Source organism: Electrona antarctica (assembly GCF_951216825.1).
Source record: "Electrona antarctica genome assembly, chromosome: 18".
In the NCBI taxonomy this organism is placed as follows: Eukaryota; Metazoa; Chordata; class Actinopteri; order Myctophiformes; family Myctophidae; genus Electrona; species Electrona antarctica.
The window spans coordinates 11,361,134-11,385,550 of NC_136799.1; the positions used below are offsets into that span (position 1 = coordinate 11,361,134).

The 24,417-nt window shown below is 42.7% G+C and overlaps 2 protein-coding genes across 5 annotated transcripts; both read right to left on the minus strand.

Annotated features, from left to right (window-relative positions):
• Positions 1–833: 833 nt before the first annotated feature.
• zbtb8a (zinc finger and BTB domain containing 8A) lies at positions 834–10,619 on the minus strand. Of its 3 annotated transcripts, none has more exons than XM_079527217.1 (6): positions 10,533–10,619; positions 6,348–6,696; positions 5,474–5,727; positions 3,613–3,956; positions 2,850–3,016; positions 834–2,633 (listed from the first exon to the last, which is right to left on the minus strand). In XM_079527217.1, exons 1-6 carry the CDS (start codon positions 10,556–10,558, stop codon positions 2,304–2,306), a joined length of 1,470 nt encoding a protein of 489 aa, XP_079383343.1. In that variant the 5' UTR covers positions 10,559–10,619; the 3' UTR covers positions 834–2,303. The 3 variants fall into 3 exon arrangements, with proteins under 3 accessions (XP_079383343.1, XP_079383342.1, XP_079383341.1); XM_079527216.1 differs by lacking the exon at positions 10,533–10,619 and adding an exon at positions 9,863–10,059 and having other exon boundaries at positions 3,613–3,944; XM_079527215.1 differs by lacking the exon at positions 10,533–10,619 and adding an exon at positions 9,863–10,059.
• Positions 10,620–12,013: 1,394 nt separating this feature from the next.
• On the minus strand, positions 12,014–22,929 carry gale (UDP-galactose-4-epimerase). 2 transcript variants are annotated; one of them, XM_079527318.1, is made up of 11 exons: positions 22,700–22,929; positions 20,698–20,854; positions 20,202–20,314; positions 18,954–19,067; positions 18,264–18,440; positions 17,815–17,928; positions 17,106–17,172; positions 15,884–15,969; positions 15,642–15,719; positions 14,344–14,458; positions 12,014–12,284 (listed from the first exon to the last, which is right to left on the minus strand). In XM_079527318.1, exons 2-11 carry the CDS (start codon positions 20,822–20,824, stop codon positions 12,223–12,225), a joined length of 1,053 nt encoding a protein of 350 aa, XP_079383444.1. In that variant the 5' UTR covers positions 20,825–20,854; positions 22,700–22,929; the 3' UTR covers positions 12,014–12,222. The 2 variants fall into 2 exon arrangements, with proteins under 2 accessions (XP_079383444.1, XP_079383443.1); XM_079527317.1 differs by having other exon boundaries at positions 20,202–20,317; positions 22,700–22,927.
• Between the last annotated feature and the right edge of the window lie 1,488 nt (positions 22,930–24,417).

A 24,417-nucleotide genomic window follows, 5' to 3' on the forward strand; every position in this document is an offset into this window, starting at 1 on the left:
CACATGTAGCTCAGCTCCCATTGGTTCAATGGAGCGGAGCTACACAGCCAATCAGAAGGGACTATTATGGTTATTATTTATGACCATATTATCATGATGATCCTATTGCATGTAACCAGTGGTGGAAAAAGTACTCACAGTTTTTACTTATAAGTAAAAGTATAAATACTGCAGCAGTGTATAAATAGTCTGTTACAAGTAAAAGTCCAGAATTCAAAATTGACTTAATTTTACTTCTTAGTAGCAGGCTACCAAAAGTAGAAAGTAGACCTACTCATCATGGAGATTGTTTGAAGTTTTCAAATTAAAAATATTTTGAAAATATCCTATCTACAAGCTCACAATGTGTCGCATCGTAGATTGGCTATTTTCAAACTAGTAAAAGTACAATATTTGCCTCTGCTCAAATTGGAAATACTCAAGTAAAGTACAATTACCTCAAAAGTATAGTACTTATATACTTTCCACCACTGCATGTAACATAATAATTCACATGCAGAATTGAAGATTTACAAATGACATTTCATGATAAATGCACAGTGCACACACAATTATACTTTTCTTGTCTAAACCACCAACTGCTTCGGAAATGTATATTTAAAAATATACATTTGTGTGTGTGTGTGTGTGTGTGTGTTACACACACACACACACACACACACACACACACACACACACACACACACACACACACACACACACACACACACACACACACACACACACACACACACACACACACACACACACACACACACACACACACACACACACACACACACACGCCAAAAAGAGAAACTTTACTATTGGAACTTCCAATGACACATAAGAAATGGAATTGTTATTTAATGTATTTAATTTTGTATGACAAGCCACAACTTTTCCATCCGATGTTCCATCCGACATCGCCATCTATCGTTCATAGACTGTAATTACAGCATATTTAAGCTTGCCCTCTGAAAGTATGACACTGCCAGTGGAAGACAATAATAAATCAATCTATAAAAATATATATATATATCTTGTGGAAATAGTACAAAATAATAAATAATAAATGCAAAACGAGCATCATAAAATAAGAAAGTTGTCCCACAGCTGTGAAGCAAAAGGTTTTGGCACGGAATACTGGTGTTCGTTTCGTTGCTGTCGGGAGGAAACCTTGAATTTCTACATTTTTCCTACTTTAATTGTCGTACATGAGTGTCGTGCAAAAAGTAGAAGATAACCTATTTTTGAAAACATTTTAACCACTTAAAAACCGATATGGTTGACCGGAGTGCCTCGGGACTCTGTACTGTTTTCCTTTTGCTGTTATTGTGCGGAAAGCTTTCACCGAAAATAGCCAAAATAGCCGAGAGACAAGATTGCAGCCTTCCCGACAACAAGGACGCTGGGGTTTAAGAGGTTAAAATCAAAGTGGTTAATTCTGGCTGTGGGTTTCATAAATGTTGAACCAATGAAAAGTATAAACAAGAGCTTGCCATTTCCTGACAAGTAACAGGTTTTCACCTGACGATTTGTTGAAACGCCCCCAACGTCACCTTTATTTAAGTAGCTGCACCTTAACAAAACGTACTTTGTTTGTACATGCATGTGAAACACAACTTTGAGTTTCTACCTATCCAAACAAATGAAAACACTGAAAATGCATGCTTTGGATACTGCAATTATTTAAGGAACAACAGGGGGAAAAAAGCATTCTATTTAGCTGGCAATGTTGACCGTTTCCTCTGTATGTAATAATGACTAATTGGCTGTATTTAAATGGTTATTAATCTGTATTTACATAATCAATATTAAGCATTTTTGTGCATACATTTAATTTTGCATAAATCATGGCTTCCACCCAGGCCAAACGCATGCATGTCCTGCAGACACTCACGCACGCCCAGCTCTTTGGTTCCCGTCCCAACAGCTATTAACTGTTTCCGTAGGAGGCGAGACGTTAGGGAGCGCTTGTTTTCACCGCAACGGAGGCACACCGTCTCAAGCAAACTTGAGCCACGAGACGCAGAGCGAACGAGTTGCCGTGCCGAACGTTGCGAAGTTCACTTGAGCTGACTCAGCCCCGTCCGAGTTATGTACTGACAGGGACAGAATCGTAAATTCTCGCCCACCCCACTAGTTTCTGTACCTCCGTCATGTCTACACCACCTCACGCGTGGTCCAAGTCAACGCAGCGGAGCGCTCCCTATACCCACACGACGGCCCGTCTCAGCCAATCACAAGCCACGTCTCCCGTCGTCTCGTCTCCTACAGACTCAATGTTCGCGTCCCAGCAGCACGGGGACAGGAGGACAGGTTCACTGCAGTTCCACGTCGCTGTCGTCCACCTCCTGGATGATGAGGTCGGCCCCCGAGTCCTCCGCCAGGTCGTCGTCTCCGTCCGTCCCCATCCAGGACCTCTGGGTGTCCCCGCCCCCCTCCTCCTCGCCGTCCACGCCCAGCAGCAGCGCGGGGCCCTCCTCCCCGTCCCCGTCCAGGCCGTCCATGGGCATGCTGTCGCAGCCCACCTCCTGGACGCACGTCGTGCACATGCGGTAGCGCCGCGACCCCTCGCACACCACGTGGCCCGTCTCCTCCGTCACCGGACACTTGCACTTCCTGCACACCAGCTTCCTGGCCTGGTGGATCTGTAGGGGGCGTGGGAAGGAAGCAGGGAGCAGGGAACGGGAACAAGGAATGAGATTTGGACAGATATGTAGACAAAATGAGAAATCTATGATTGTTTTTTTTTTTTTACTATGGGTTTTGGTATAATTTCTGGTGTATGCGCTTGTGTGTTACCTCATATTTTGAGGGAACTATTATACTACTAAGTGTGTGTGCGTGTGTGTAGGCGAGCCTACCGTTTCCACATGGCTACGCAGGTGCTCCAGGCGGGTGAAGCGTTTGTTGCAGGCCTGACAGGGGTACGGCCTCTCCCCCGTGTGACAGCGCAGGTGGCGCTTCAGGTCCGCCTTCCTCTTCACCGTGTGCGTACAGAACGGGCACTTGAAGCGCATGGACGGGTTGTCTGTGGAGAACGACATAAAAGTGGCTTCTGACTTCTCTTTTTCAATCCCTTTTTATTTCTATGACGTTTCAGTGAAGGGTTGACTTTCAACTGTCATTCTACCAAAGAAAAGCTTGATGACAACTGCTTGAACTGCAAAATATGACTTTGCACTGTAAAATGCACACTTGGCTGGCTGTAGAAGGACTGCCTCCTTTGATTACTTTTTAAGTATTTTTCAAACTACCATAAAGTAGACAGTAGAAAAAAGGACAAATTAAATCCTGGTGGCTGTTTGCAGGTGAGGATACACAAGCTGGTGTAGCCATCTAGTGGCTCATCTTTTAACTGCAGTGTGAACTCTTCCTATCAATTACCACATTGAAGCTCTTGGCTATAAATGACCACAAGATTTGTGGTATTGAGGTACCGTACCCGTACATGATTGGGTCCGGTGAGGACAACAAAACAGCTAGACATAATTACTACTGAGATACTAATAAGATAACCTCGAAACTGTTGGACATACATGGTTCAAAACGCGTCGCTTTGTGCCACGTTTCAATAAGATGTTTCTTATCCGACAGCAACGGAATGCTGTCAACCGCTCCACTCACCTTTGTTGAAGTTCCCAATGAACCCCAGGATGGTCGGCAACGTGGCGTACAGCTCCTCTGCCTTCTCCGCCTTCTGCGCCCGCGCCTCCTCGATCTCCAGCGCCTCGCGCTGTGCGGCGGCGGAGGAGCGAGAGGAGTAAGGCGGCGCTCTCCTCTTGGCCCCTCTGCCTCGCCGGCGCTCCGGGCCAGGCAGCGTGAACAAGGGGTCGTGGGGGTCGTGCATGTCGTCCTCATCCCGGCTGAGGTCGTGCGTGGGACTGTTGGACTCCACCTTCATCTCCAACGACGCCGCTTCCCCGTCCGGATCCTTCAGCAGGAAGCCTGGCTGAGACCTGGTGTGAGGCCTGTCAATTATTATGGAATAATTGACACGATTGCAATTTTTCCTTTTCTTTTTTTCCATAACTCCGTTAAGAGTCGTTTCCGTTCGCCTGAATAATAACAGCCGGATGAAACTAAGAGGAATTTTCACCATGTCGTTTTCCACTCTTTTTGAAAATTGTTGAAAGTATAAAGTCATTAAAGCTGGAACTCTTTCCTCTTCTAACCCGGATTGTAACTTTGTTTTCCTGTGCAAGTGTTGAAATGACTAATAGAGCCGGCCTGCTTGCTAAGGGGATGAATTGAAACTTGAACATCAGGTCAAAATGTGTGTCAGATCCTGTGTCTAGGTTAGAAATGACCTTTGACACGATCTAAATATCTCAATAGAAGAGCAGGTTAGACAAAATACAACCACCCCACTTGTATATGTTATATTGTATTATTACACGACTTGGTTGAATGCTTGATTCTGATTGGTTAATCGCTGAATTCAGCGGTGTGTTATTTCCGACCGCTGCCTAATCAAAGCCTCAGAGCACCTGCTGCGCGGCTTGGATTGTATACTGTAGTGTAGCCAACATGACAGCCATGTAAACAAACACACAATGTCATTTACAAGTAAACTTTACTCTCAAAAAAGTTTTTGAAAACATTTGAAGCGAGAAATAGACGATGCAGAACCACGAAAATGTATTCCATTTGATCAACACTCCGAGGCGACTGTTGCGCTCTGCGGTGCCAACTTGGAATACTTTCATTACCGTAAGCAAGGAAATGCTTTGTTTTGTTGACCACCTAGCCATACATTATCCCTTGCTTAACATACAGATTGTATGCATCTACCATACAGATTGGACCAAAAACAAATCACACCCGTGTGAAGTGAGGGGCGCTCTTATCATCAATTTACAATTTACAATTTAGGCATTTAGCAGACGCTCTTAATCCAGAGCGACTTACATTAGGCAAGAACAAAAGTATGGGAATACATCACATATATAAAATGCATTTATCAAGAAACATGCGTAAGCTAAGAACGTAACTAGAACATATCTATATAATGACACTATACCTATTAAATATACATATATACTATACTATGCTATACATATGTACTATGATGTGCTATGACTACATACAATGCAATTATTGTGCTGTCTACATGACATGCTATAAGTCTGTTTCAAATGCTATCTAAGTCTAAAAAGTGCTATCTAAGGGGGTAGGATAAGTGCTATGGGCCATGATGGAGTCTGAAAAGGTGGGTCTTCAGACCCACGTACACCCCCACGTACATCATCATGACGTAACATGTCTATTTGCTCAGACACTATGACGTAAAATTGTCCATTCATTGTCAATGGGAATTTAATGTTTGTGTAGGACGAAAATAGCCGATTTGCTCAGACACATATGACGTAAATTCTCCATGCATTGTCAATGGGAATTGAATGTTTGTGTAAGACGAAAATCTACACTAATAGCTGAATATAGGAGGGGCTAGCGCCCCTCAAAAAAGTCTAGTGACAGAAGCTACCTGCTGCTGTTGTCGTGCGTCCAGAGCGCGGGCGGGGGGCTGACGGAGGGACACGGAGCCCGCTGTTGCTGCTGGTCCGACGCGTCGTCTTCCACGTCGCCACCAGGGGGTGAGCTGAAGCCGCACAACTCGGGCAGGCTGACGCATCGCTCCTCCTCTTCCTCCTTGACGCTGATGTCCAACGAAGACTTGATGAAGTTCTTACAGTAGCTGATGACGTTGTTCATCTGCAGGTAGCTGGCCGCAGACATCACCTGCTCGATACGGCAAAAGACATTACTTTAACTTTAACCGTCCGTCATACTACCCTCATAACCATTACATTTTTGAGTGTTTTTAGCTTATTTTGTCGGCCTACAGGACCCACAATGTGTCCAGGGTGGAAACAAAGGAGGGGCGGACGATCATATTTTCTTTAAACCGGAAAATACATTTTGTAAACACGTTCATCGGTTCATTAGTTATGGGCCTTTGAATATAGCTTGTTTTGACCAAAAACGCAATCTGGGAAAAGAATACCAGATAAATGTATTTTATCTGATAACGTGGAGGCGGACAGAATACAATTGTTTTTACTTCTGGTTCATTTCCGGTTGTATCCGTCTCTTAGCAACCTAGCATCATTTATATGTTGGCGTAGAGCGCCCTCTAGCGCAATAACTGAAAACACGTCATTGACGTCCGGGGATGTCCATAACAGTCAAGTGTTGGATGACATCCAGAGCCGTCCATGGCAGTCAGTGCTTAAGGAAAAGGATTCCGAATAGGATGTGCTTTCTTCCTTTTCTTGCACGGTAACTCGATAGTTTCTTATCTTTTGATATGCATCTTTTGTACACATTGAATAAACAAACAAAACCGAACCGAACCAAACCTCGATCACGTTGTGGCCCGAGAGCTCCAGCTGGCCCGAGTAGATGAAGTCCAGGATGACGGCGAACGTCTCGGGGCTGAAGGCATCGAAGGTGGCGGTGGCGGCCGTGTGGTGGTGGTCGGCCAGCCCCCCCTCGCCCCCCGCCCCCGCCTGATCGCTGGACAGCAGCATGCGGAAGTAGCCGCTGCTGGCGAACAGCACGTTGCGGTGCGCGCGGAACAGCGTGCCCTCCACCAGCACGATGCAGTCGCAGAAGCGCTCCTGGTGGCGCTGCTGGTTCAGCTGCTTCAGCAGGCTGTTCTGGTGCGCCGCCGTGATGTCAGACGTGTTGAACCACCGTTGAGCCTGCCTGCAACGCAAACCATAACGACAACATGTAAGCCAGTGGCGTATCCAGGAATTACGTTTTGGGCAGGCAAGATCATGTGTTAATTGTCGTCTCCCCGCGCACAATCGTAGCACTAAAGGTTTTCAAATAGATATACCTGCCAGACGAGTGGGATACAAAGGCTGAAAGGCATGCATTTACATTCCAATGGGTGATTGAGGGTCGCGCTCTACCGCAACGGCCAATCAGCTGTCCATTAATAGTTCTCAGGTCTTGTTTTTGTCTTCTTTTTTTTGATGGATTGTATGGATTTTGGCCAGGCCAGAAATGGATTTGGACAGGCGGACGCCTGCCCTCGCCTTATTGTAGATACGCCTCTGATGTAAGCAGCGGTGGAAAACGTAAAGAGCATCAATACTGCAATATAGCAATACTCTGTTACATGTAAAAGCCCGGAATTCAAATTGTAGCCTACTTGAGTAAAAGTAGGCCTACAAAAACACCACCTCATTATGCAGAATGTCCCAATGTATAAAAATCTTTTGAAAATAGCAGATCTACAAGCTCACAATGCTAAACATCGCGGCGCATTGTGAGCTATTATCAAATGGCTGGAATGTATAGGGCTGAAGTGATTTAGTATATGTTTTGTAATAATAAATCTAAGTTTTAAAATAATTGTAGTGGAGTAGAAGTATTGGAAATTGGAAATACTCAAGTAACGTACAAAATACCTCATAATTGTACGTATTTGAGTACATATACTTAGTTACTTTCCACCCCTGCATGTAGGACTACTATGTCTTGTTAGCCTCACATAGCCAGCCTTCATCTGCCTTTGCAATGCATGTTGCCGCAGTGATATTAGAATCGCTATACGCGAGGCTAATGTCATGTAGGGCTGCAACTATCGAATATTGTCATACCGATTAATCTATCGATTACTTTCATTATTTTAAATCACTGGTTCTCAAACTTTTTCGTGCCGAGGACCCCCAAATTGTATTGTAAATAGGCCTACTGCATACTGCAATATTGCATATTGTATGCATTGGGCCACAGATCCACTTTTAAAAGGTTTTTGGGACACCCACAGAAGAGAAGATTTATGTAAAAAAGAAAGAAAAAATATATAATGAGTTGTTAAATTTTTTAAAAAAAATAATAAATAAAATATGGATAAAGTGGTTCAAATGATTGTGATGCTGTATATCAACACATTTTGCTGGGGACCCCATGGAACCGGGATTTGAACCCTGAAGCCTGTGATACTGGATATATACTGATAATGAGCATGTAAATCATGTACACTTTTCCATTTATATTTCAGATAATTTTCCTTTACTTCTGATGATGTAGCCTACCTAGAACTTAATTAGTGTATATTTGTACATCTCGAAATGTTCTGATGAATTGAAAATAGTGGACCGGACCCTGTTTTTGATTGATTGATTGAAATATTTATTAACAGTTTGCAGAATTACAGTACATTTCAAGCACAAACTCAATACAAAGGCTGTTAACTGTGAGTGGACGACCCAATTAAGCATTACACTTGTTTACAAGAGGGTCCATCATGTATGTTCAATTCATCAAAACAAGTGTAGGCCTAATGCTTATTCATGTTCCACAGTAACAGTTTTTCTATTGACTTGTGCTTTCATTTGAAATGCACCCTTTCTACATACTATGAAATAAAAATTCAATCAATACCGTGCATGTTCAAATCAGGTATATGCCTACTGTACTTTTTCCAAAGCACAGCGTCTAGTAGTTTCTCCGCATAATAGGACATTTTTAAATTGCCTATTTCACATTGAGGTGGCCACTCTTCCTGACATCTCTATTCACATTCCCCCACTGACTGCAGTGTTACACTAGTCTTGTGACACCCCGCTGTCTTTGTTTCCAATCTACACTACAGTAGGACACCACCACTAGTAAACGCATTCCGCGCTGTGACTGGCTAGATGAGCCTTCAATCAATCTCTACCCCCTTTTATCCCCTAATGGGCTGCGAGGCAACACCCGAGTCAAAACAGAACATCGGGTGACAAAGTGACTCCGCTAAAGACGACATGGGGTGACACACAAACCCCTCGGAGATGGAGAATGAAGCCATTTAATTTTAAATAAATCTAGAGGCAAAGACAGACAAAGAAATGTGATCAAATAATCCGTCAATATCAAATAATGCGATCAAATAATCAAAATATCCTAAAAGTGAACATTTCTATTCTGCCGCACACCAGTGAAAGTGTCAAACTGATTTCACGGTTGTTGCACATATATAGTCTCGCACACCCACAAAAAAGACGATCTACAAGTTCACACCGCATAGGGTTGTCAAGCTTGTGGTCGCCACTTTTCGTATTTAAATCAGTATCAGGACAGTTCAGCAGGCTAAATCAAAGTATAATTCAGGCGTGATACTACAGTATAGGAGTTGTTTTTTCAAGATACTATTCGGCATTAATATCCATCCATATGTAGGCTATATTATGTTGATTTATTTTCTTTGAATAAAACGAGTGCCCCAAACGCCCGACATTGTGCGATCATCATTCTGAACACCCGCAAGAGGACGCAGTAGGAGGACTCAGATCTCATCTGCCCTGTTCCTTCCTGGTGGTGGTTCTTTTGGTCATAAATTCAGCCATATTATTAATCTCATCCAGACCTTCACTGCAGTCCAGCAGCAGTGTAGCCTTAATACTGTGTCTAAAAGCGGGCAGCAGCAGCCAGGCAGCAGCAGAGATCCTAAAGAGAACGCCCACTTTAAAGACCCACACAGCAGCCAGCTCCACACAATAGAACCAACCATGAAGACACAATGAAAAACCAACGCACTGTAACAACACACATCCACACACAATACGTGCGTTGTGTGTGTGTGCCGTGCACGAGTTACGACGATCCAACGCCCGTTCCCTAAAAAAAAAAAAAGAAAAAAAAGAATCCCCCCACACCGCACCCAGCGGAGCTCCGGAGCACAAAGGGACAGCAGCGACCGCCTCGCCTGCCCGCTGCGGGACCCAGCGCCTCCTCTGTCGGGCATGCTGTCTGCCGAGGACCCGCTTACGCCCTAAAGCAACTCCGCTCTCTCTCCCCCACTCCTTCCTCATACAACACACATACAGCTCCTCGATCTCATTCCCCGTGACAGACAAACGTTATCAATACTCACTGGTGACCTGGTTCACCCGACGCCCGGTACAGTCTACTCGTCCCTAAATCCATCTTTTATTTGTGCTGGGCAAAGTATTTTCATATAATAATCTCTCTCTCCACTCCACCCCCCTTTTCTCTCCTTTTTTTCCGTACACAGTTCGCAGTCATGCACTTCCTGCTTCAGCCCTAAACCGAACCCGTTTAGACCGAAAATACGACTATGCTGACGTGGGTGTTGAACTGGGTGCCCCAGGGCCAAGGAGCCATTTAAAGCCCTAGTGTGCCTCCAATGTAGACAAGTTCATTCATGCATATACTGCTCTGGTAGATTGTACATTAGAGTACTTATATCTGAGAGAATATGTGAATATACATTAATTCTGACCCTGTGCAGATTTCTAGGATCTAACTGTAGGCTAACGTTTTTTTTAAATAGTGTTTTATATATCCGTCTAGTCTTACCTTGATTGATTGACTGAATACTTGAACAGTTGAACAGCAAAAAGCACAGGGCCACAGTTCAACTTCAAGGTCTGCTAATAATTTAAATCCAATAAGAACAGTAGAACACCCTACTCTAGTCTTGATTAATTGAATACAATAAGTACTTTGTGTTATCCTTTTAGCATCATTGTATAATCGTACCGATGTACTTTTTGTGAACTGTAATCAATCAACAAGCTTACCTGAATCCATCCTGTATTTCATGCATACTGCTGTTGGCACTGCACCTGCATTTCTCCACACAGCGGTCTGTCTATCTAAAACGTCTCAAATTTCATGTAATTTACTAGTAAGACGCCCTGAAGGTGAGAAGCGACCTCGCCCTAAAGGGCGAGGTCGCGTTGAGTTGGTCAAGTTGTGTTGTAACATTGATAGTCAAGTAAGTTGACTCAGTCTTTCCAATGGAATGTCGGCCAAGCTGGTCGAGTCATCATTGTGATGTCAGAACATCATCGTGATGTCAGAACAGGCCAGCTATAGAGCGTCGCAGCTTTTCCCATAGACGTTTCAGAAGGTATTTATTTAAAGACCTTTTTAAGCCTCGGACAAAGCCAACACAGATCGTGAAAACTCATAACAAAAATTTTTTTGGGCTGAAAAAATAATTAGAAAAAAGAAAAACAACAAAAAGTGTTGTACCCTTCCCTTTTTTCTTCTAATGATTTGTTCGGCCCAAAAAATTGTGCGTTTCCTGGCCTGTCGTCGTCATGAAAGGGGGCAGGACTGCGATGCTCTATAGATCTAGGTGTTTGATGAGGTCAGATCAACATATGGAATGAATTCTGTACTGGCCATATATGGAGCATGTCTTGAGTGTACAGGGTTTGATGGTCAGATCAACATTATGGAATGTCATAACAGGTCAGCTCCATATACGGAGATCTAAGTGTACACATGAGGTCAGAACAACATGGAATGAATTCTGTGCTGGCCATATGGAGCGTGTCTTGAGTGTACAGGATTTGGCGAGGTCAGACCAACATATGGAATTAATTCTGTATTGGCCATATATGGAGCGTGTCACGAGGCATAACTGACAGACTGACTGACGTGAGATTCAGGTTTTCATAGTAAACTTCGATCTACGGTTGCCATTCATTTCTGGAAAAATAAGTCAAAAACTAATGACAAATGATTACACATTTAATAATGGTTGTGCATTTATTACATTAGAAAATATTTATATTGTTCCCTTCTGAGTTCCTAACACATTCACATGTCATAACACAACAAATGTTCAATGACCGACACTGAAAAGACAAGACTGAGACATTTGTTTTCCTGTTTATCTCTACGTTAAAGGGAAACTTCACACTTTTTGCAAAAAAAAAAATATGTTAATGACGTTTAGAAGATTTAGAACACGTTCCTGGGGGTCTTTGTGTGTGTAATATGTGGTTTTAGATACTTTAGATTTTAGCAGTGAGACCAGTCTCTGATGCAAGCCCCCAGGGAGGCTCTCCAACGAAGTCCTCTTCCTGGACTACATGTTGTCTCAGTAAGACATTGTAGTCCAGGAAGTAAGTGAGCCCAGTGTCCATGACATCAGAGACACTGGGCTCACTGCTCAAATCTAAAATATCTAAAACCACATAAAGACCCCCAGGAAAGTGTTCTATATCTTCTAAACGTCATTAACATATTTCTTTGCAAAAAGGGTGAAGTGTCCCTTTAAGGTAACTAACAATCATACTGGAATCAAGATAATATTAAAGACATTAAAGTAGTAAAAAGCATTCAGTTTGTCTTGAGGTTCCATGTGAAAAAGGAAAAAAAAGGAATTGTATCGTTTGTTTTGGTCTGGTGAACCGGAGAAAGACATGAGTCAACTTGATGAAGACGTAAATTCGACTTGATGAAGCTGGCATTTCATCAAGAGATGATGGCGTTAAATCCATTGGGGTTTTGGGATTGCCATCGCCACACATCCTCACCTACAACGACACCACAAGTACATATAAGAAAATATTTCACCATGTCAAATGAGATATTACCATTTCGGAGTTGAATCATATAAATGCTGAAATAAGATAAGGTTAAGTGAGACATAAATCAACAGTAACACATGTGGGCTGATCAAAACATTTGCCACTTTTGGAAACAATGCTGTCGCTAGAGGGGAGCTTGGGCATGCTTTAGCACCTCCTAAGAAGGCCATATAGCAGGCCCAATAAAAGTACAGTATGTTATGTACTGCAGGGGTTCTCAACGTTTTTGGCTCAAGACCCCCAGAAATGCTTTGACCCCCAACACAAATTGACCACTACTATAACCCTAATAATGGAGAAAATACATCATAAATAAATACTGAAACCAGATATAATAATTAAGGAAAGCTTATGCGTACTATGTGTACCATGTAAACTCTTAATTTCCATTTTTCAGACAATTTTTTATAAATCTTTTAATAATCTGGGGACCCCCCAAAATAATTTGGCGACCCCCCGAGGGGTTGCGACCCACGGGTTGAGAACACCTGATGTACTGTATACATTATGTGGATAACATATGTAATCTGTATAGTTCATCTGATGAAGTGGGCCTAGCAAGTAGCAACCAACAGAGGTTGGGTGAAGAGATGCTGTCTGACTGTATTCATGTGATGTTTTCAGCGACAGTGAGTCTGATTATGTTGCATGTGTGTGTACAGCCCTGCGTGTGACATTTAACTACCTGCATGGAATTTGCTCTGTGGTTGGAAAGCCCAAATAACTGTTAATTGCTTCAGCTGCATCAGGCGTCAAATCCTTAGCCGTCTTGTCAGATCATCGATCATGACGTTCTTTCACCACCAGAAATGTGTGCGTGAGTTCCTATATATCTTCATAATGGTGACCAGTGCAACTGTCTCGTAATCTCCCATTAACCACTTAAACCCCATATGGTTGAGCGGAGTCCGGCAGGGCTCTATGCTAGTGTATTTTCTGTTTTGTGGGGAAAACATTTGCAGAAAATAGCCAATATAGCTTCATGAACTGTAGCTGAACATGAACTCACATGCAGCAGGTCAAAGTACGCACAAGAACATTTTCCCTGGCAGCACACATGCCAGCATACAAACTTTTTGGCATCACACCCGATTGCATTTGGTCATGGTATAATTATATCCACAGGTCTGCACTCTGCACCCCCCAATTAATAGTCAAGCTCCCCCTCAGCTCCTGGAATAAAACCTGCTGGTGTCGCCACTGAATGCTGCAAATTCTGCCGGCACTTTATTATGAATGGTTTGAATGTCATCATATCTGTCAAAAAATAATAATCACTCTCACACACACACAATTACTGTGTGAGACTTGACACCCTCTGTGTGGTATTAGTCCTTCCGTCCCTCTTCAAAAGGTAAACCACATCCTTTCTCTCCATGCACTACAATTGAAATAACGTGATTTTCAGTTGCTTCGTATTGATATTCCGTAGATTCAAATGTTATTTTTAAAGTCATGTCTTTTTTTCTCCAAAAACGTTGGTGGATCCAGGGAGGAACAAGGTGTCTAAATGGTGTCTGAATTAATCTAGAGAGATTTGTTCACAAACCGCACACCTAGTTTTGATTGGACAGGGAGCACATGATTAGTAATTAATTAGGCTCTATGTCTTGTTTTCTAACAACTCACTTCAAGGGAAAGGCTTTCTAACAAAAAATTCTTAATACAGGCCACTATTTTCCAAATGTAATCCTTCAATTGAACTAAGCCTTTTTTTTATAAAAGACCAGATTGTTTGACCACCAGACCCACAGCCTTCACAGTGGCCACCTGATACACATAGACTCAACCCAAGCCAAACATCATGAGACTTATCACACAAAAAACCTGAACGGATACTTCCGTCCATTCTTGTGTTCATTTCGGCCGTCTTTGTGCACATTTTCTGAAGACTTGCGGACACAAAAGGTATGCATTTTGCACGCACACACGCGCACACGCACACACACACACACACACACACACACACACACACACACACACACACACACGTGTGTCTCCTTACACATTCTTTCCAGGCCAAAGTCGGCCTTCCATCCCAGCTCCTTCTCAGCCAGGCGAGGGTCTGCATAGCAGGCGGCGACATCTCCTTCTCTCCGAGGGGCGATCTGGTAGTTGATCTAATGGACACACGTTCAGCAGGACAAAGCTAAATGTGACAGACTCATGTAGCCCACTTAGGTAGCTAAAAATACTAGTCTAGAGAGAATGTTTCAGAGCCAATTAGTGTAGTTTAATTAGTCTCTCAAGTCATAGGATACAAAGTAAGCACCTCAGTCATGATTTATCTCTTAGTTCAGTGGTTCTCAACCTTTTCAGGCCATGACCCCCCCAAAATAATCATATTTGAACTGGGGACACCCCACACTGACAAGCACTTGGACAAATGTAGGAGTTGAGGCATTCAATTTAGTTTCACTCGGTTCCAAGGCTATTGTGAAAATAGCAGATCTGCGAGGCATGAACGTGTGACCTTGTAGAAGCTTGTAGGAGTTTTTATAGTAGTTTGTTGATTACTTTCGAATCAGTAATTCTATCAGGCTTTTTCTTTTTTGAGGTATTAAAAAGGTCTTTGTTAAGATATGAATTGACTTAGTTAAAAGGTTGTAAGTGGTAATGTCCTGATATATATAATGTTCTGCAATATTCTTGACTATTTTCTCCCCAAATGAGGTTGCATTCAGAAACCAGGACCAGATTTTCTGATGATAGCCACCATTTACTGATCTGGGATCATTGATCAGACCTTTTGATTCGGTCAACCTGACCATTAAGGGTCAGTTTTTACACTCTAAGACAGTGGTTCTCAACCTGTGGGTCGGGAATGGAATGGGAAATAGAGGGTGGGGGGGATGGAATAACCTGCACAGCCTTTGTGATCTACTAGTAGATTGCGATCTACCTTTTGGGCAGTGACTCACTGTATACACATAGTTTCATTATATAGATATTCCACTGTTAGGTTCTTAGCTTACGTATGATTCATGATGACTATTTTTTATGTATTATCATGTTTTAGTTCTTGCTTACTGTATGTCGCTCTGGATTAAGAGCATCTGCTAAATGCCTAAATTGTAATTGTCCCCAGAGAACAGTGAAGAAAGCATTATGATCTACACACAACCTACTGATGTCCCACTGCCAAACCACTAATTTAGGGTGATTTACACTTAGTTATGTGCCAGTGCCGCACACCGAAAATAGCAGATCTACAAGCTATGAGCTGTTATTTTCGGGACGAGCCACGGCACGCAACCAAGTTTAAATCGGGCATTACTGTCACATAGCCCAACTGTCACTCACCTCCTTCCCCGAGGCTTTCTCCATGGCTTTGACCATCTGCAGCACAGAATAGCCTGTCCCTGTTCCCAGGTTGTATGCCTAAAAACACACACACACACACACACACGTGTCATAATATACTGCATGGATTGGACACACAAATGCAGGCAATGAATGAGAGAATGTTCTGTGAGAGAAGCCAAACGGGGAACTAAACATTGAAGGAGGTTTAAAAGTACTCAAGTGAATATATGTATACATACTTTGCAGCCAGAGTTGTCCTTCAGCTTCTTGAGAGCAGCTATGTGTCCTTTAGCCAGATCTACAACATGTATATAGTCTCTCACCCCTAGTCAAAGAGAACAAAATGTTATTAATGCTGAGTGCTACAGTAGTAAACTAGAAAAAGTGCCCTTCCGGGCACAGGTCTCCACCAGGAGGATAGGACTGTGTGAGATGTTTGGCAAAATGTTTAGGAGTAATATAAACATGTTTGTTTGTTTGTTTGTTTTTTGCAACAATGTTCTTTTGTTGAGGAAATGCAGAGCCAGATCACTCATAGCATCTCTGAGGATAGAATTCTGGATGAGCAGGACATGTGCAGCATTTTGAACAAAACGGGCCACTCCTGAAAACTTTGGAAGGCAATGTTAGCCAATCAGTGTAGAATCTGAGAAATCCAACAGACTGTCTTGTTCACATGACTACAGAGATCATGTGTACCGATTTGCGTGAGATTTGGATGAAATCTGTGCGACTAACATAAGCAATGTGTTTTGCAGAAATCGGCCTCATGGTGGCGCTATAACCGGTAGATGTGGAGGGATGCAGAGACAATGTTTTTCCATGGCCTCTAGGGAGTGTGCATACATAAGTTGTATACAGATCGATGCAGTTATAGCTAAAAACAGGAATTGGCCTGTTATAGCGCCACCATGAGGCTGATTTGGAAAAGAATGAGTGGCATGTCGTCCTCGGCCTAGTGGAAATGTGCGTGTATAATTTCACGGAAATTGCACACTGTGTTTGTGATTTGCGACATTTTGTTCGAAACGGACCAATCATGTGAGCTTTGGAAGCCAATCTTAGCCAATCAGGATGGAAGATGGGAAATGGTGCAGATCCGTGTTGATCACATGACTATGAAGATGGTGTATACCGAATTGTGTGATGTATGGATAAAATGTGTACGAGTAATGTACAGAAATGTGTTTTGCCTAAATCGGCCTCATGGTGGCGCTATAACAGGCCATTGAAGAATATTTGGGGCAGAGGTTCGTTGTTGGCATCCAGGGAGTGTGTGTGCAAAGTTTGGCATGGATCGGGCCAACGGTGGCGGAGATTAGCTGATAACGGACGGACGGAAGGAAGGAAGGAAGGACGGACACACACACGGACAGAGTGCAAAACATACTCTCTCCCCATGCCTTCGGCCTGGTGGAGACAAAAATAATTAAAAAAAATGATGATAAGTAGGAGTATTACCTGTTCCGTCAATTGTGTCGTAGTCATCCCCAAATACATTGAGATGCTTTCTTCTTCCGATGGCAACCTAAGTAAATAATTCAGACATTCAGTGTTTGATTTGCTTGCCCTTTACAGTCTGCAGTCAACATACGGTACTTGATAAAACATACCCCAACCATATAAAGTGAAAGACACACGTTACATTTTTGATAATGGCCTGCTGTCCCTGTCCCAGATTTCTTATTTCCTGAACTCTGTTGTTCCTGCCTGCATGGAACATGGCTACCGCACAAAACCTTCTTCTGTCTGAACTTGATTGGGTTTTCTTTGTCCATTTAATTTAATTTAAAGACCTTGTGGCACAATTTGTATATTTTGTTTTCCTGTTTTGTAATCATTGCTGACATTAAGCGTTTTTGTAACAGGATGGCAAGTATTCATTTTTGAAAGGAATATAATGCAACCCGCACACTGTATATTTGCTCAGTACAAGAGTATTTTTCTTTTTAATGCATTCAAAAGAAAAATACTCTTGTACTGAGCAAATATACAGTGCGGGTGCATTCTATTCCTTTCATTGATGTCCACTGGCCTACGCACCTGTGCAGACGCCTGACTTCTAGGTGTGTTCTTTCCTACAAGTATTGATTTTTAAAACATACTAAATCAAGGAGACACACCACAATCTTAGGACCAAGACATGGAGGCTGTACAAACGAACATGTACCTGGGATACATATGGCAGGAGGTTGTTGGGGATTCCCTGTGGATCTTCTCCTATTTGGCCCGAGGCATGAGCTCCAATGGGGTTGAAATAGCGTAGCAGCACTGCATTCCAGTTCTGGTTCCACACAGGGAAAATTAAGTCATGGATTTATAAACAATGGAATCAATACACAGTAAAAATGTTATACAGTAACTTTTTTAATTTTTGCTTCTGGGAGGGTCCCTGGCACAAGATATGTTGAGATGGGAGTTGGTGGCCTTCTTTGAGTACCACTAATATATAGAAGCATACCAGTACGTTTTTTTTGAAAAATGTTAGGATTTGCAGAGACAGCCTCAGGTCTTAATGGGTTAATGCAATCGCAATGTAAACACTTCAAACGATCGCCATAAACCTGACTATTGGGGGGATAGCGTGCACGCAAACACGCTGTGTTGGCAGAAGAGCACCTTTTCAGCCTTGCACAGGTCGACCACCATCTCCTCGATGAAGTACTTGGTCTTGCCGTAGGGGTTGGTGCAGCCGCCCACCGGGTGCTGCTCGTCGATGGGGAGGCGCTGCGGGTCTCCGTACACCGTGGCCGAGCTGCTGAACACCAGATTGTGCACGCCATGAGCCTGCATGACCTGGGAGGACACGTGCACATGCCACACAAAACACCACACAAATGCGCACGATCAGCAGCCGCTGACATACAGTAAGTAGTCTAAAGCAGACGCGCGCGCACACACACACACACACACAACTTGGCAGTAACACAGCCTTTGTGAGTTTCCGGGTAACTGCAGACAGTGCAAGCCTTAGTACACACTCACACATTAGTGGTTACCAATTTTGCAATACCAATTAATTAGCATACAAGTTATCTCACACACACACATAATACACAAGTTGTCATGCTTTGAGAAAAACAAGGACAAGCATCAGTGTGCATGATGACCACTTCAATCTGCTGGGGTGGAGATGTTAGATCACTGGTTCCCAAACACTGGGTCGGGACTCGGGACCCATTTGTGGGTCATGGACACATTTGTACTAGTTCGGCAAACGTCTAATCTCTCTTTTGGGTCTCGACCTGAAACGTTTGGGAACCAGTGTGTTAGATCACAACATGGGCAGGCGGGCAGGCAGACACTGACCTGCAGCAGGTTGATGGTGCCGGTGAGGTTGACGTGATAATAGTGCAGCGGCTTCTCCACCGACTCCCCGACGGCCTTTAGACCGGCAAAGTGCATCACGGCGCTGAACGAATGCTGTGAAGCAGCGAGACACACATTGATTGAACACAATGGAGAGTTGCATTCACAAAATGCAATTCACTCACTAGGGGGGGGGGGGGGGGGACAGTATATGGTCTCTGTCGGGTGGAAACCTCATGTCTAAAAAAAGTAGCAAAAGTGGCAGATCTACAAGCTCAAAAGGCACGGCTTCATGCAGTGCTTTGAGCTGCTTTCTGGTACTTTTGATTGATACAATTTATAGGGGGAAAACAAAAGAAATATGGAGATAAGAGGTTTCTGCCCGACAGTGACGATATTATACGCAATATTTGATATGTAGCTAAACACTAATTTTCTTCTTATTTTTTAAAGGAAATAATACCAAATTACTATAAAGGCTAGGTTTTAGTAAAACTGTCTCCCTCTCTTGACGGAGAGAGATCATTGCACTTGCAGCAATGTCAAAACTACATTGAAGTTGTTGTGGTGATGCATCTAGTGTCCAATCCAATCCAGTGTCAACCAGGAAACCTCTGGCTTTCCAATGCAGATGCACTATTGCACACAGATTGGCTGAAATAACATTTTATTCATTAAATAATTCAATGATACACCTTATTGACCATATGCAGACCGCATCCATCTTCCCAGCAAGGTGCTAACTAGGTGCAACTTCCCATTGACAGCCCATTCATCCAAACAGAAAGGTCATATGATTAAACAACGTCAAACTCACCAACATTGCAGCTGTACAGAAAGCTTGAATTATCCTCTTTGAATCTGTAAAGTTTTTGTTTCATAAAAATCCACCGTAGACATGTTATGGGCTACTTCCTGTCAAGCAATTCTGTGCAGGTTATTTTTTTTCCTAAGTGTCAGAGTTTGGAAACGCTCGTTATCAGTAAAGCAATGTCCTGGCTGAGTGATATCCAACAAGCGCTTCTAAACTCTTAAAAAATAACTGTTAATGGGAAGTTTCACCTAGTTAGCAGTTAGCACCTTGCTGGCGAGATGGATGCGGTCTGCATATGGTCAATAGAGTCTTGTCAGTAATTTTTGGTAAGGAGTGACAGTTGTCATTTCATGCATTTGAAGTGAACTAGAACATATAATCATAATTGTACAGTATATACAGCATTGTATATAATACAATATTGCCTTTCTGACCTTCTTAAAGAGCTTTTCTAATCCAGGCCGGTCCAACATATCTAGTTCATGGAACTCAATGCTGGTGTCCAGGAACTTCTCTATCCTGCAAATGCTTTCAGGTACGTCCCCTTCTCCTCCAGAAAGAACAGGATGTAGAACACACACACACAAACTTTAAGTCCACATATAAACAGAAGTACAAATATGCCTTGTACAAACACTGTCAGTGCAGTCAGATGAGATACCGTAATAGGAAAACAGCTAGTTGTGCATAAGGCAGAACATTGTTACATACAATAACACACACACACACACACACACACACACACACACACACACACACACACACACACACACACACACACACACACACACACACACACACACACACACACACACACACACACACACACACACACACACACACACACACACCTGTTCTTTTAGGCAAGCTTGATGATCCGTTCTTTTAGGCAACCGACACCATCGTCCTACAGAGTATAAGGGAATTTACCTCGTATGGCGTTGCTGAAGTTATCCATGACAACTGGACAATAGCCTGCTTCAATGAGCTCCACAACACAATGACTGCCGATGTAGCCACCTCCACCGGTGACCAGGACCTTCTCAGCCATTTTCATGGGAGTAATGTTCCTGGTTTTTAACCTTTGCTACAACAACAAAAAGGGTTTTACAATATTTTCTTTAAACATTTTCTCAAATTGTCTAAAGTTGTGAAAATAGCAAGCTCACAACGTTGAGAGCTTGCAGATCAGGTATTTTCAATATTTTTTAAATAGGGCTCAAGTGATTATTCATACTGTATATAATGTATATTTTGTTAAGTTTCTGTCGTGGGAAGATGCCAAATTTCCAACTGTGAAAGTTTGGGAACACCTGTAATAGACTGTAAGAGGCAGTGGTGGCCGAACGGTTTGCGGAGCGGTCTTGATACCGGAAGGTCGCCAGTTCGAATCCCCGGACCGGCACGTTAAAATTACCACCGCTGAAGTGCCCTTGAGCAAGGCATTGAACCCCAACCATGAAATGTTCTATGAGCAGGGCGTGGCTGTAAACAAGCATCTCGAGTTTAGTCCACTTACCCTGGGTAAACAAAGAACTTTGCTTTGCTTTACTGTCAGTACTGTATCCTGTGCTATGAAAGGAACAGGATATGCTGTAGTATTTGTCCTCCTACACTACAGTAATAGCATGTAGGAGGACTAGCATCTAAGGCCACAAGAATTCCCCTCGTACTGTAGGTGGATCCACACCACGCCTTCAGTAAACCCTTTACCTGTCAGACCAGAATAAATAAAGAACCTTTACTGCCTATTGTACTAGTAGATAATTAGAAGGAAACTAAAACTACTTCTTGTTGTTGCACTTCTTTATCTTTTGTGAGACCTTGTGTTACAATAGTAGGCCAGAGGCCTACAACCAGCTATACCTGCTATAAAACAGTCAAATCGCTAGTCATAACTACGGTTTAAACTAAGTGGAATACTGCAAACATTACATTTAACTTAACATTTCTGTTCTTAATAATATTGCTATGGCAAAAACAATGACATGAGGGGCAACGGCCAGTGAGAATCCTCAACTGAATGGGACTTTTGTTAAAAGTGTTTAGAAATATTGATCAATCAACAGAAATGATTCAATCATATTCATGCAAACCCAATATTCACATTTTTTCATCGTTTTACAGATGTATGTTCATATTGTCAAGATACACAATGATCTGTCAAACAACTTCTACTCCAAATACAATTTTGACCATCTCACTTCTACAAACTGTGCCATCATTGATTGATCGATTTATTAACAGTTTGCAAAAATAAGTACAGAAATGTACAGTTCAATACAAGGTCTGCTAATAGGATTTAAGCCCAAGAAAGCCTATGGCTTGTTTCCATTGGGTATGGGGTCCTTCATACTCAATTCATCAACCCCCCAAGTAGTCCCATCTATCCTGCATCCTTTAACCCATGTAATTTATGTGTACAACAGAACAGAATATACCTACTGTTCCCATACAAGCAATGTTATAAACTGTGCTTAGTTACATCTAGGCTACAGAATGTGCAACATTGTTTTAGACAGTCTTTTGGAAGATCCCCAAATATTGAATAAAACACTGAAAGAACATACAGTTGAAAAACAATTAACACTAATAACAATATTTTTATTTTATTAGAGAGTAGGCTACGGTCTAGAGTAGACCTGTTCTATTTGAAAAGTGCCTTTGCTTTAGCTATACTTCTGTCGTGATTTACAGCTCAAGGCAAAGGGAGAACTGTCTGCTATTATGCTCATAATCAAACTGAACAGAAAGTTCAGAAACATATCACACATGACAACGAACTGGGAATAATACACAATGACAATATGAGCTAAAACACACACCTACTAACATCTATAATCTGATAAGTGATTATTAAACAATAAACACAGACATTGTCACACACAGAAGAACACAATCCACATAAATGTCAAGAAGATCATTTACTCACTCAAAGTCCTCGTCACAACACAACAGGTACAGGTGTAGTTATGTCTTTCACAACACAGATGATGAAGCTGAATGACGAGCAGTTGCAGAGAACGTGAATATCATCAGAATGAAAAACGACTCAAAAGATGTCAGTCAGTCTATCAATCAGATCAATGATTGATCGATCTCCTAACAGCGTCCCACTCCCACCCAGAGCTGTGCTCAGTTTGAGTTGAACATTATCACTTCCTGCTGGGAAGGAGACGTGGAACCGGTGTTGCCAGATGCTGTAAGAAATAAGCAACCAGGTCTAAGAAAACAAGGCCAAAAAAGAAGCGACTATGTCAAATGAGTTTGACTGATTGATTGATTGATTGATTAATGATTGATTGATTGATTGATTGATTGATTGATTGATTGATTGATTGATTAACAGATTGGAGAATTACAGTACGTTTCAAGCACAACTCAATACCAAACTGTTAAACTGTGGACGACACCATAAAGTATTACACTTTAATTGAGCACTTTACATCAGCACTACATCAGCTATTGGAAAATATCTACAAGCTCACAGAGCTTTGTAGATAGCTTGCCTTGTAGCTTAAAAAAAAAGCTTAAAAAAGCTTTATAAAAAAGGAGAGGGGGGTGGGAATCTAACCTGACTCCGCCAGATGGGGCAGCAGAGAGTACACAAAGCAAAGTTACTATATTTACCCAGGGTATCTGGGCTAAGCTCAAGAACTTGTTTCCAGCCAGGCCCTGCTCATAGAACATTTCATGGTAGTGGTTCAATGCCTTGCTCAAGGGCACTTCGGCGGTGGTAATTTTAACGTGTCGGATCGCTGATTCAAACTGGCGACCTTCTGGTATCAAGACCCCTCCGCAATCCGTTCGGCCACCGCTGCCACACTGGGTTCCCCCCGCAGTAGGGGGGAACCCAGTGTACTTTCTGCTGCCCCATCTGGCGGAGTCAGGTTAGTGGGAATCGAGAAGAGATTAAAAAATGAAATAAACTGAAAAAAATCTAGTATGGGACTCCCTGGCACACAAAGCATTTTCAGATGGGGGGGTTAGGGCAAAGCAAAGCAAAGTTACTATTTACCCAGGGTAACTGGACTAAGCATCAGATACTTGTTTACAGCCAGGCCCTGCTCATAGAACATTTCATGGTAGTGGTTCAATGCCTTGCTCAAGGGCACTTCAGCGGTGGTAATTTGAACGTGCTGGTCCGGGGATACGAACTGGCGACCTTCCGGTATCAAGACCGCTCTGCAAACCGTTCGGCCACCGCTGCCAATCGGGGGACAAATACAAATTAATTTGGGGGTCCACCGTCCAGCACATGAAAATACACTAATAGAAAGATACTAACCTCGCGTGACCAGGCTTTCCACAGAAAGATACATACCTGTATATTTACAACTAAGCAACTTTACAGAAAAGCAACCCCAGAATCGCTTATAATAAGCGGACATGGCAACACTGCGGAACAGAATGAATGTGGTTCAGAATCAGGCATGACGTCCGGAACGGTTCCTTTCAAAATAAAAGCGCACGTTACATTCTGGTTGCACTGCGGCGTCGCTCGCCGACAAAGTGTGAATGTACTGCTTTTGTCACGACGCGTTGTACATTATTTATTGCGGGCGAGCGACGGGATGTAATAATATAACACATTATATTGTTATATCGGTATTATACTATATTTTAGATTTTATTTGCCAGGCAATACCG

What these genes read in the sequence shown, in the direction of transcription:
- gale (XM_079527317.1), bottom strand. Translation starts at nt 20,824, where the DNA reads ATGAAAATGGCTGAGAAGGTCCTGGTCACCGGTGGAGGTGGCTACATC. An exon ending in CTTCAGCAACGCCATACGAG is followed by an intron (nt 20,318 to 20,697) that starts GTAAATTCCCTT and finishes TTCTTTCTGGAG; the next exon opens with GAGAAGGGGACGTACCTGAA. An exon ending in AGGACAACTCTGGCTGCAAA is followed by an intron (nt 15,720 to 15,883) that starts GTATGTATACAT and finishes GTGTGTTTTTAG; the next exon opens with GCATACAACCTGGGAACAGG.
- zbtb8a (XM_079527215.1), bottom strand. Translation starts at nt 9,915, where the DNA reads ATGGATTTAGGGACGAGTAGACTGTACCGGGCGTCGGGTGAACCAGGT. An exon ending in TCGGGTGAACCAGGTCACCA is followed by an intron (nt 6,697 to 9,862) that starts GTGAGTATTGAT and finishes TTTGCGTTGCAG; the next exon opens with GCAGGCTCAACGGTGGTTCA. An exon ending in ACGCACGACAACAGCAGCAG is followed by an intron (nt 3,957 to 5,473) that starts GTAGCTTCTGTC and finishes AATAATTGACAG; the next exon opens with GCCTCACACCAGGTCTCAGC.